Raw genomic sequence first — 11,693 nt, 5'->3', positions numbered from 1 at the left:
TTTCAAAGTGGGTTTTATTTTGAAATGTGTGAAGGGAAGTCTTTACATTTGGATCTCTTGACACCTCTCCTGTTTCTCCACCCTTTAAACACTTAAGCTCCACACACACAAACACACACCTTGTTATAAAAGTGCACAGGTGGGTCTGTCAGAGGAGACGTGGGTCCCTGGACAGAGGAGAAGTCTGGACCTAAATGGAGTCCACCCTCTCAAAAGGTTTGTTGTCTTTTTGATCATGATATGTTTATCCCTCTGCTGAGTTTTTCAAGTTTGATGAGTGTGAGCTTAATGATATTTTAGATATGGTCTCTTTATTTGACCCAACAGACAACAATATTTTCAGGAAGAAAGAAACAGATCCATTTATTTTCTGTTTTATAGAGGTGTTTCTATGACCAGTGTAGCCTGTTGACACAAAACAAAGACTTTGTCTTGTTTCCTTTTACTGTTGAGGGTGTGGCACCTTTCTGAAATGTTGTAAAAAGCAGTTTGTTGGTTTATGGCAAAGGGTACCAAAAGTAATCAACCTGCAGGCACAGTTTCACTGATTTAGCACAATGTTTGATTTTTTATCCTCTATATTTTAACCCAGCTGTCCATTTAAGGAAGTGGGACAATAAGGAAGTGCAGCAGGATAGTCAAAATAGGTTGCTACAGCAATTGATCCTCCATAATGTTTGTACATACTGTCAGCTCATCAGCTGATTGTTTTATGATTCTAAATAGAAATAAAAGAGAAATGAGAGTAACTGGCATCTGTCTCTAATCCTGTCTTTCTGTAACTGTGTAGCTCCTGGTGGAGCAGGTGCTGCAGGTGTCCAGCAGCCAGCGACCGTCCCTCCCGGTGGTTTGCAGCCTCTTACTGAGGTGGCAGAGCCTGCAGACCTGGGCAAGGTAGAGGGAACCAAGGGTCAACCCGGACAACCTTTCAGAGTAGGAGATGGACAGGTGAGCAAGAGAGGCATTTGGAAAGCACAGAACAATCATTTGAATAAAAGGTGCATATATGCATTACAATTTAATTCAATAAAGACAGTGACTATGCACAGGCACGGTGATTACACAGCCTGGTCATAGAGACTGGCAGACCTGGCTCCTAGAGAGGACAGGCTGTGTCAGCTCTGTCCTCAGAGACAGGTGGAGACAGAGCTACATCTCCTGCTACAGTATAGCACATATGAAGACATCAGAACAAAGTGCTTTACAAAAATCAAATGTAAACTCCCAGATTTTAATTCACTCTCTGACCAGACTAAAATGCAACATCTTCTTGGAGAAAATAGAGTCAGATGCAGCAAGATATGTCAGTTCATGTCACAGCTTAAGAGACAGCCAACACAACAACACAGATCACAGTCTGCCTTTTTTACTTACTCCTTCACTTAATGAGTTTATTTTTTCTTTAAATGTATGTCTATGATTTTGTAACTCACTGTCTTAAATTGTAATGATGCTTTGGCAACACTTCATATCTCTTTTATTGATTATTTTTAAATTAAGAAAAATAATAAATAACAAATGATACATATAAAATGCACCTACAGCTGCTAAATGTTTAATTGCATTGTTTGTCAGCTCTGTTTATGTGTTGTTATCCACTAGACTGAACTCTAAGGACTGATAAGGGCACAGTAGATGATCTCTGCCTTCTCTTTTTGTCTGTCACCAGGAGCTGTACTCATTTGACAGCTCTCTGTCCTCCTTGGACAGCGAGGATGAGGGTCTCGGCAAAAAAGACAAAAAGAAGAAGAAGCTGAAGAAGAAAAAGAAGAAGAAGGTGTGTGCCTCAAAAAGCTTATCTTCACCACTAACTAAGCTTTATTCACTATTTAATGCCTTTGCCATTCTTGGGTATTCTTTTGGAAACTGTTCGTAAAGTACCATTGGTAATAGTTGGACAGACTCTGTTGGGAATTGTTCATGTCCAATAAAACAAAATCATGTCACTACACAACAACCAGTCGCTCCTGTGGCTTCTTGAGGGTGTTGCCTTGGCTGGAAGCTACACACGTGAGGCATAAAGAAGTGGGCTGTGCCTAACAACAGCCAGTCAAACAGGAGAGAACCAGGGTTGGAATTAATTTGTTCATGATGCAGATCAACTGTCACTTTTGCATTGGTTTGCTCACGGCATGTGTGTGTTCCTTTTTGGTGAAATGCTTGTGCAATTTCTTTTGTGTGTTGCTGAGTGCTTGAAGAGCCCCTCCCTTTTGCTGCCAGGTTTGCCGCTTTCTCTCAGAGGCTGTGACAAAGCTGCGCTCTGGTGTGTTTGTAGTGACTCATTCATTTAGACTCTCATTTATCACTTTCACCAACAAAGAGAGGTATAAATAAACCTGTTCAGTGTGCACACAGAGTTGAGCAATAACTTCTCTGCTTCTTTCCCGACAGGATTCCAGTTCATCCTCATCATCATCTTCATCCTCCTCTTCCTCTTCTTCCTTCTCATCCTCCTCTTCTTCCTCCAGTAGCTCCTCAGAGAGTGACAGTGAGGTAAGTTGTGGTTTAGGTGCTGCTCAAGAATCACACAGGTATACAGAGTAAATATTGCTTACATGCAGCTGCTGTCTTGCTCTAACATGTCACACACTGGTTGCTGTCATCAGAGCTCTGCTTGAGACTCGCTCATGACGAGGGAAATGTTTTGTTTGCATTGATTTGCAAGGTGCAAGGTGCTTGATGCACAGCTCCCAGTGTTCTTTCAGTAGAACATATTTCCTTTAGAGGTGTTAAAGAGACTGCAGAAGTGATGGTTAAACAGTGCAGTTTTGTTTATGTAAATCCTTCCTGCAGCACTGCTAAATTAAGTCCTTGGCCATGAGCACAAACAATTTCACATCAGCTCACAGGGGATTGATAGTCTCTTCTAACTATGCCACTGCCTCAGGTGAGGATGTTGTCGAAGCTAACAATACAGTTTATCAAGAGGATGTTTGGGGTGGAATAGCTGTCAAAATGACTCTATTTAGAAATCTGAAAATCAGCGCATCAACACATCAAGCTTCCCCAGGCCTGATTTGTCAACAGTTTCAGCTTTTGAAATAACTCAAACCCAAGATTACCCAATGAGGTATTTTCCCGTCATTTTTCTTCAAGTGACTGCAAACACATGATGGTGTGATGTCTTGCTCAGGCCATCGTGTTCTGAGGGCGTGGGTGGAAAATCAGGAGACTCAGGAAAAGAAGTAGCCCAGCTCATGCAAGCTTTTGAAAAACAAGAGACAGAAACTGAATTAGCGTTCACACTACTGGTCGGGCTGACCGGTTAAAAGCACCACGGAACTAAAACCAGAGCAGCAGAGCAACAGAAAAGCAAGAGTACACAACAATGGAATGCATTTCACCCTGGGCTGTGGGTGGAGGCTCTAATGTCCTGGATCTGATAGCAGGCGGTATCTGACAGGAGAGGAACACACCCATCGACAATGTGTGAAACACCTGTATCTACCGCAACAAGTTGTGACACTACAGTCATATGTGAACTATGTATCTCTGCTGGAGATGGAAACATCCCAAGCATCACAGATGTGTGGGTGTGTGTGCAGGCTTACATGTATGCTAACTCAGCAGTAGTACTACGTTAATGCATCCAGTCTGTGTGCAATGATAGCCATAATATGTACAATCGGTGCATTTTATCATTCATGTGTTTGTTTTGGCTACATGTGTACAGTAGGTGTGGATGTTTCTTATCTATCTGTATTGACGGCAGAGAATTCTTAATATATAACTAGCAGGTGACACCCAACCCTGATTCTGGTGGCTTTATCTTTATATATATATTTGCAAGTGCAACACTCACCTTGCAGACAAGCCTCATACAGGAGCTCACATTCATCAGAAGTTTTAAGAAATCTAAAAAACATTACAACAAAAGGCGATTTTGAAAAAAATCAAAATGCTCTTGCAGGATGACAAGAAGAAAAAGAAGAAAAAGGAGAAGAAGAAGGACAAGGACAAGAAGAAAGAGTACATACATGACAGTGTTACCATACTTGGTGAGTGGGGCTCTGTGCATATTGTTCGCATGCACGCTTGTATTCCAAAAACGTGAAAATGCATTTCTAATGTTCTTTGCAATAAGTTCATTTGATCTTGTCTGCTACTATTTTACCTTAAATATTATTTTCTTACCTCTCCGTAGATCACTCTGATATTATATTTTTTGACGCAAATTTGCGTCTGTTGTTTGTGATACATTTGTCCTTCACAAAGAGATACAGAAGCTTATTCTATACTGTAGCTTTGACATTGTAGTGTAGAGGTTAAGCTTCTTGAGCATGCAGGTAGATGATGTCTTGCTTCAGGGTGCCTTCACTAGAATTGAGTTCAAACTTCCAGCTTGTTCAGAGCGTCCAGTCATAGCGCTGTCCCCCAAGCCACCCTGGGACATATTTTGGTCATAATGGAATAACAGTTTTAGTTCACAGTGACACAATAGAGATTAAGACAGCAGTTTGGTTGTCATTCAGACTTTGACACGCACGTTCTGATAGTTATTAACGCCCGAATGGTCAGTTCCTGTTTTTGCAAATAAAGTTGGCAGAATGACATCGGACCACATTCACAACTGTGCGATTGTCTTTGAATTCCCTTTTTACTCTGCAGCAGTGATGATATGTGATCTGCATCAACTATTTGATTACAGAAATGTCACACGACTGTTTTTTAGTTTTCAAACATTAAAGACATGCTTTACATTTTGATGTCTTTAATGCGTACAGGTCCCGATGGCGAGATGGAACTGCAGCCAGACGAAGGTCTGAAGATGAGCATGGTGAGGGAGGAATCAAACAAGCTTTCATTTTAAAACATGGTGTTTGCTGTTAAACGTGCCATTACAGAATGTCTGTCCTTTTTTTGCTTCAGGAATACGACTCATCAGATGAGGAGAATGACAAGAAGAAAGATAAAAAGAAGAAGAAGAAGAAGGACAAGAAGAAGAAGAAAAAGAAGAAGAAGGTATGTGTGAATTTCCAGTATTCAAGTAATGAAAACAATGAAACATTAGTAGGTGAATTATGCCTTTAACCTTTATGTTACTGAATATCTATGGTACTTCCTCTGTTCCAGGATTCATCCTCTTCCTCATCTGACAGTTCATCCTCTGACAGTGAGGATGAAAAAAAGAAGAAGAAAAAGAAAAAGAAGAAGAAGAAGAAGGTATGATTCATTTGATACTAAACTGTTGCAATATTGGGAATATACTGTGTGTTAACTGTCTTCGACCTCTTTGTAAATCAAATGATCAAACTGGATGTGCTAATTGTTTTGCTCTTCCTCTAAAGGACTCCAGCTCCTCTTCCTCAGACAGCTCTTCATCATCTTCCTCGGACAGTGACAGTGATGATGACAAGAAGAAGAAGAAAAAGAAAAAGGACAAGAAGAAGAAGAAGAAGAAAGACAAGAAAAAGGTAAAACGACACAGACGTTTTTTCTTTTCTGCTGAAAAGAGTCTCTTGTGTCATCGCATTTAAAGTGCCACCATTATTTACTGTGTAAACTAAGTACACTGATACATTTATAATTTATCACGCAATCGTGTGTGTTTTCTTGACAGTGACAAAATTGTGTAATACATGACTCATGTTGCTGAATAAATAACAATGTTTCACACATTACATGAATGGCAAACCGATTATCTATAGAGATTAAAATGTGTTTTTTGTTCTATTTGCACAGGATTCCAGCTCTTCATCTTCATCCTCATCTTCATCTTCTGACAGTGATAAAGACAAGAAGAAAAAGAAGAAGGACAAGAAAAAGAAGAAGAAGAAGGATAAGAAAAAGGTCAGAGGCAAAGCTGCTCATCAGTGTATTTCATTCATTGTAGAAATGTCACATTTTCCATGTTTTGTTTTCCGCATACAGGAGGTTTAGCTTTTCTTACATTATCATAGAGTACGAACAGTATCTCCACTTTTTAATGCAAAACTGTAGAGCAGTGTGTGCTCACTTTGTAATAAAGATTCCCCAACAGTGCACACACCTTCTGAAGAAATGAGCAGTAGTGTCTGTACCTGTCAGGGCCTGTAAGGGAATGGTATGAGAAGATGCATAGCAGTTACTAACCACAGTGCCCCAACACCTCACCTCATGTTGTATTCCACTGCAGAGGCAATGAGTGGATTTGTGGATCTGTTTATGATCTGTGAACCAGTGTATGCTACTGTACACTTATGCATCTACGGAACAGTGTGTAGATTTGTTGGGGAAACACAAGGTGCAGTACAGACCGGAAGTATCACTGTGTTTGTGCTTTTCCACAGGATGAAGAGCAGAGTGAATCCTGCAGTGCTGAGGCTCTTTCAGCAGCTGGTGAGTGTTTCCACTTTTTAGTGACTGAAGAAAACAGAACAACTAATAGAAATCCCAATGGTCATTGCAACCAAACCCGTTCACAAGATTGATGTAGTGTTGCTGAACTCTTCTACAGATGGTGAGACTGCAGGACCGTGTGCAGATGGAGATAAAAAGAAAGATGCAGCTGCTGACAAGGTGAAACACTCACACATACTGTGTGCATGCCACACATACTATATGCACAAATGCACCGCAAATCATTGCCTTCTTTTGTCATGACAGGTCAAGAAAGAGCTGAAAGCAACAGATGAAGACAAAGTGTCCTCTTTATTGGCAGGTACGTGTGTGTGCTGCTCAGGCTCTTAAACAAGTCAAGCATCGGTTGGATGCTTGGAGAAAGTGTTTGGTTGTAATGATGCTTCCTGTCCAGCAGGGGGAGCAAAGGCATTCCCTGATGGTATGGAGGAAGGCCACTTGAGTGATGATGAGGGAGAAGGAGAGGAGGAGAAGGATAAGAAGAAGAAGAAGAAGTTGAAGAAGAAGAAGAAGGTAATTATGCAATGTGAAAAATGTGTTCATTTTTCTGTTTTTTATTTTAATTTAATTGAACAGATACAGAAGTGTTTCTGCGTGCAGACTGGGTGAACTGAAAACTTCAAATTGTCCATAAGTGTGAATACGAGTGTGTTCTTCTGATGCAATTATAATGTTTGTTTTAATATTTGCATATGATTTGATCCACAGCACTCCTCCAGCTCCTCCTCTTCTTCATCTGATAGCTCCTCCTCAGACAGCGAAGATGATGAGAAGAAAAAGAAGAAGAAGAAAAAGAAGAAGAAGAAGAAGAAGAAGAAGAAGAAGAAGGTGAAGTAGAACAAGGACACGATTTGTGTCTACACTTCTGTGTATTTCATTTTCCGTATCTGTGCTGTTTAATGTTATTAAATCATCCTTACCTTTCTGTGCGTCTTTACAGGATTCCAGCTCTTCCTCCTCCTCATCTTCATCTTCTGATAGTGAAGATGATAAGAAGAAGAAGAAGAAGAAGAAGAAGAAAAAGAAGAAGAAGAAGAAGAAGGATGAGGTTCGTGTCCACAACACTTCTTTATATCACATTTTTTGTACTTGTGCTGGCTGTTTTTATATCATCCTCGCCTTTCTCCTTGTCTTTACAGGATTCCAGCTCATCATCCTCTTCTTCATCATCTGATAGTGATGATGACAAGAAGAAGAAAAAGAAGAAAAAGAAGAAGACAAAGAAGAAGAAGGATAAGGTTTGTGTCTACAACACTTCTGTAAATTACATTTTTTACACTTGTGCTGGTTGTTATTATATCACCCTCGCATTTCTCTGTCTCTTTACAGGATTCCAGCTCTTCATCCTCTTCTTCATCGTCTGATAGTGATGATGACAAGAAGAAGAAGAAGAAGAAAAAGAAAGATAAGAAGAAGAAAAAGAAGAAGGATAAGGTTCATGCCTACAACACTTCTGTATATTACATTTTTTTGCACTTGTGCTGGTTGTTATCATCCTCACCTTTCTCTGTCTCGACAGGATTCAAGCTCTTCCTCTTCTTCTTCATCATCTGATAGTGAAGAGGATAAGAAGAAGAAAAAGAAAAAGAAGAAGAAGAAGAAGAAGAAGAAGAAGGTAAAACGTACATATTCTTAAAATGTTTTCATGTTCGTTGTTCTTGGTTATTAACAGATTAATGTCACACTCCTGATGCTCATGAACAGTCTCATGAATGAGTATGATATCTTTTTCTAGAAGGACAGCTCTTCTGATGATAGCTCTTCTTCCTCCTCCTCATCCTCCTCTTCTTCTGATAGTGATGATGACAAGGTGAGATGACACACATACACACAGTGAATTATTCATCTGTTCCAGAGTTTACAAAGTTAAAAGAGATAAACAGCAGCACAATTATTCATGAGGACGTGTCTTTCTTTTCTACTGTAGAAGAAGAAGAAGAAAAAGAAAGATAAGAAAAAGAAGAAGAAGAAGGATAAGAAGAAGAAGAAGGTGAGAACGTGTCATCCTTTGTTTTACATTCCAGGTTTTTGGTTCATTACATGATGGCAACTCTTTATATGTGACATTTCCTGAAGAAAAACGAAACACACTATTGATGATCTTTGGTCAGGGGGAGGAAGTAACCACGTTAGCGTGCGTGCGGTGGTGTTATGATGTCATGACCCAACACTTTCTGCTTGTTCAAACTCAAAACAGACGGAAACATCAACGCAGTGTCATTACCACCCTACGTATGAAATGTCATGTGTGTTATCATCATTTCTTTTCCTGTCCAGGATTCTTCTTCTGACTCCTCCAGCGATTCTTCTAGTGATGATGATAAGAAGAAAAAGAAGAAGAAAAAGGACAAAAAGAAGAAGAAAAAGAAAGACAAGAAGAAGGTAAAGCGATGTGATTGTGTTGTGTTGGTCAGCGCAGCCTCCTGCTTGATATATTTGTATATTAAGATGGGAAATGAAATAAAATAAAAATAAATAACACAATAACCTATTTACATCCATCCAGGACTCAGATTCTTCTAGCAGTGATGACGACAAGAAGAAGAAAAAGAAGAAGAAGGACAAGAAGAAGAAAAAGAAGAAGGACAAAAAGAAGGTAACCTAGCGTGTGATAAACACATTTCAGCTCGTTCTATGTTTTTTAAAAGATAAATAGAGTGTTCAATGCTTTTTTATTTGAGCAGGACTCAAGCTCCAGTTCATCAAGTTCATCTGGTAGCTGCAGTGGCAGCGACAAGGAAAATAAAAAGGACAAGGACAAGAAGAAGAAAAAGGTAAAGTATTCATGGGTTAGAAATATCATCAGATTTTGTCTAATGTGCAGATGAAATGATTTTTTTTCCCTGTTTGGCCTTCAGAGTTCGGGCTCAGATGGAAGTGACACTGACAAGAAGAAAAAGATTGTAAGTTTGCTTTTATTATGAACCATGTAAAAAATATTATGGCTGATTGCGAGCTGTAAGTCAGCTGGTTTTTCCTTCAGCTATTAAAACTGTCACCATAATCTTTCCTCATAGTCTATTCACCATTTGTACGTTTTGCCTGATTTTCCATTTACATTACCCTTTATAATGTGGTGCTGGTTTCATTCCAGGAAACCCTTGATGCTGAGCAAAGCACCAAGCCAAAAACAGAAGTTTCAGGCTCAGGTGGCGGCACCCTATCAGCTCCCAGTGGCAGCAGCTTTAAGCAAAGTGGTGCTTCTGCCGGTCCTACTGTCGGTCCTACTGCCGGTTCTACTGCCGGTCCTACTGTCATCTCCTACGTGCCACTCCCATCCAAGCCGACAGTGAGTACGGATCCTCTGAATCCTTCAGCTTTCTCCAAGCCTTCTGTCTCCAGCACTTCACTGAGCATGGGCGACAGGGTCACCATCCGCAGACCTCCCAGCCCCATGGAGTCTCTGATGGGGAGCCCAAGGAGGTATGGAGACGTAGGGGCCCGTTCCACTAGCCACCTGAGTGCTAGTGACCTACTGAAAGGCCCCAAGCCTTACCAATGATGAGATGTCACAGACCAAACTAGATGTTACGTTTTGTTTTTTTTAAATGCGTGACTTACATGACACTGGTCGATGTTGAATGGAATGATGAGGTGTTGGTTCACAATCATAGAGAATAATTCAGAATCCTTGTTTTGCAGAATAAAACAATATGATTTTATTTGTTTGTTTTGTGTCTACTTCTTATGCTGCCTTCAGGTGCTCCTACATCTCACGTTCTTTGGGTACAGAGCAAGAATTAACATAAAGGTCATGTTAGCTGTTTGGTTGTTTGGATGCAGACATATTGGGCTGGGGCATGTAAATGAAAAGGGAAATGAGAACCAAGCCTCTAACAGATGTTATACTAAAAGATTACAGTCTGCAAAGGACAGGGTAAATATTTATACCAGGGAAATACTAACTGGAAACACTGTACTTCAGTGTAAATGGGGCAAACAAGGTTTATTTGACAGCCTGCACACTTTAATAAGGGCTTTTCTCACACATTTTCAATACTTTGAGCCGTTAGCGGTGTACTATCACTTTAAAGTAACACCCACCAGTAATGGCATGACATACAAGCTGTCCTAGGTTCTGTAACATTGGTTTTTCATTGTTGGATATCACAACCAGTGGTGGAAAGTATAAGTTAATTTACTGAAGTACTGCACTTGTTGAATATTAGTGCTTGGTGCTTGTTAACTTGAGTGTTTCCCTAGTCTGCTACTTTAAACTTCCACTCCACCACATTTCAGAGAGTGATATTGTACTTTTTCCTCCATTAAATGTGTCTTCCTGCTTGAGTTACTTTGGAGATTAACATTTTGCATAGTGCAAACACTGCAGATTATTTTATTAAAATGCTATTTACTTGCTAATGTTAAATGTGGCAGCAGACTGAGAGGGGCTGTTCTGTATAATGGGTTTAAAAAATTGATTTTATTTATGTAAATTATTAAATGCAGTACTTCAACTTGTAATGTTTTAATATTTATTTATTTTATTATTATTTATTTTATATTTTATTTTGTTTTTACATTTCGCAGTATTGATACTTTTACTAATGTAAAGCATCTACATACTTGTTACACCACTGACCACAGCGCTGCAGTAGAAACACTTCTACCCCATTTCCCCTGTCCTGTTACTAGTAAGGATGTTATATGCACTGTAATCAGCCTTTTAGTGAGTTTGTTTGTTTCTATGTATTTCTTTTATTTCTAAGTGCATCTTATAGGGAATATTTCACTGCCTAAGTATTTTATTGACACCCTGTATACTAAATTACACTTTGCAGGCTGCAACTGAAGCATTACCAAATAATTAACTAAAAGTTATACATTTAAAAAACACAGGATGTAATCTCAACAAGAGAGTGGGGTTGTATTTTGTTTATTTGATTCATAAGAGGACAGTGTGCAATGACATTAATCATTTACAAGGAATAAAAACATGGTTGCACCAGACAAATTTCCAATTTCCACATAACAAGTAGACCAAGTTCCCCCACTGGTTTTAATGTCAAACTTTTAGCATACAATATGAACAGAATCCGACTCATACAGATGAAGCATCGAGAAAAACAAAGAACAACCCACAACTGAAAAAGACAACAAAGGTAAAACAAATCTAACATAGTGGAAACAAAGTGGAAATAAAGATGCGAGTGACTTGTGACAAAAAGTTCACTTAAAGATTTTGAATATAGTTCATACATTAGTTTTGTGATAGCCTTTTTTGGTTTTGTGAGGAAGAATTGTTGACAAGCATTGTTCACTTCCTTAATAGATACAAAAAAAAATAGTTTTGGTGGTTGTCAATTTACATTTGGAAATATGGAATATGACAGCCTAATATGAGATTATATAAA

At 39.2% G+C, this 11,693-nt stretch overlaps 1 protein-coding gene across 18 annotated transcripts; it reads left to right on the top strand.

Annotated features, from left to right (window-relative positions):
• The first annotated feature begins 59 nt into the window (after positions 1-59).
• LOC126398890 (cylicin-2-like) lies at positions 60-10,001 on the top strand. 18 transcript variants are annotated; one of them, XM_050058548.1, is made up of 26 exons: positions 60-216; positions 791-948; positions 1,670-1,777; positions 2,392-2,493; positions 3,911-3,998; positions 4,725-4,777; positions 4,870-4,962; positions 5,074-5,163; positions 5,289-5,414; positions 5,683-5,790; positions 6,270-6,318; positions 6,437-6,498; positions 6,586-6,640; positions 6,734-6,852; positions 7,048-7,167; positions 7,280-7,387; positions 7,479-7,577; positions 7,669-7,773; positions 7,859-7,954; positions 8,075-8,149; positions 8,267-8,329; positions 8,617-8,721; positions 8,846-8,935; positions 9,024-9,113; positions 9,198-9,242; positions 9,434-10,001. In XM_050058548.1, exons 1-26 carry the CDS (start codon positions 195-197, stop codon positions 9,839-9,841), a joined length of 2,637 nt encoding a protein of 878 aa, XP_049914505.1. In that variant the 5' UTR covers positions 60-194; the 3' UTR covers positions 9,842-10,001. The 18 variants fall into 18 exon arrangements, with proteins under 18 accessions (XP_049914505.1, XP_049914497.1, XP_049914522.1 ...); XM_050058540.1 differs by having other exon boundaries at positions 5,286-5,414; positions 6,737-6,852; XM_050058565.1 differs by having other exon boundaries at positions 5,286-5,414; positions 7,048-7,164.
• The last annotated feature ends 1,692 nt before the right edge of the window (positions 10,002-11,693 follow it).

This window comes from Epinephelus moara, chromosome 2 (genome assembly GCF_006386435.1).
Source record: "Epinephelus moara isolate mb chromosome 2, YSFRI_EMoa_1.0, whole genome shotgun sequence".
Lineage (NCBI taxonomy): Eukaryota > Metazoa > Chordata > Actinopteri > Perciformes > Serranidae > Epinephelus > Epinephelus moara.
The sequence above is the reverse complement of the archived record's forward strand: the minus strand, read 5'-3'. Positions and strand labels throughout refer to the sequence as shown.

Coding starts and splice junctions, on each gene's coding strand:
- LOC126398890 (XM_050058532.1), top strand. CDS start 195: ATGGAGTCCACCCTCTCAAAAG. Junction 7,388..7,478: donor AGAAGAAGAAGAAGGATGAG/GTTCGTGTCCAC, acceptor TTGTCTTTACAG/GATTCCAGCTCATCATCCTC. Junction 7,578..7,668: donor CAAAGAAGAAGAAGGATAAG/GTTTGTGTCTAC, acceptor GTCTCTTTACAG/GATTCCAGCTCTTCATCCTC.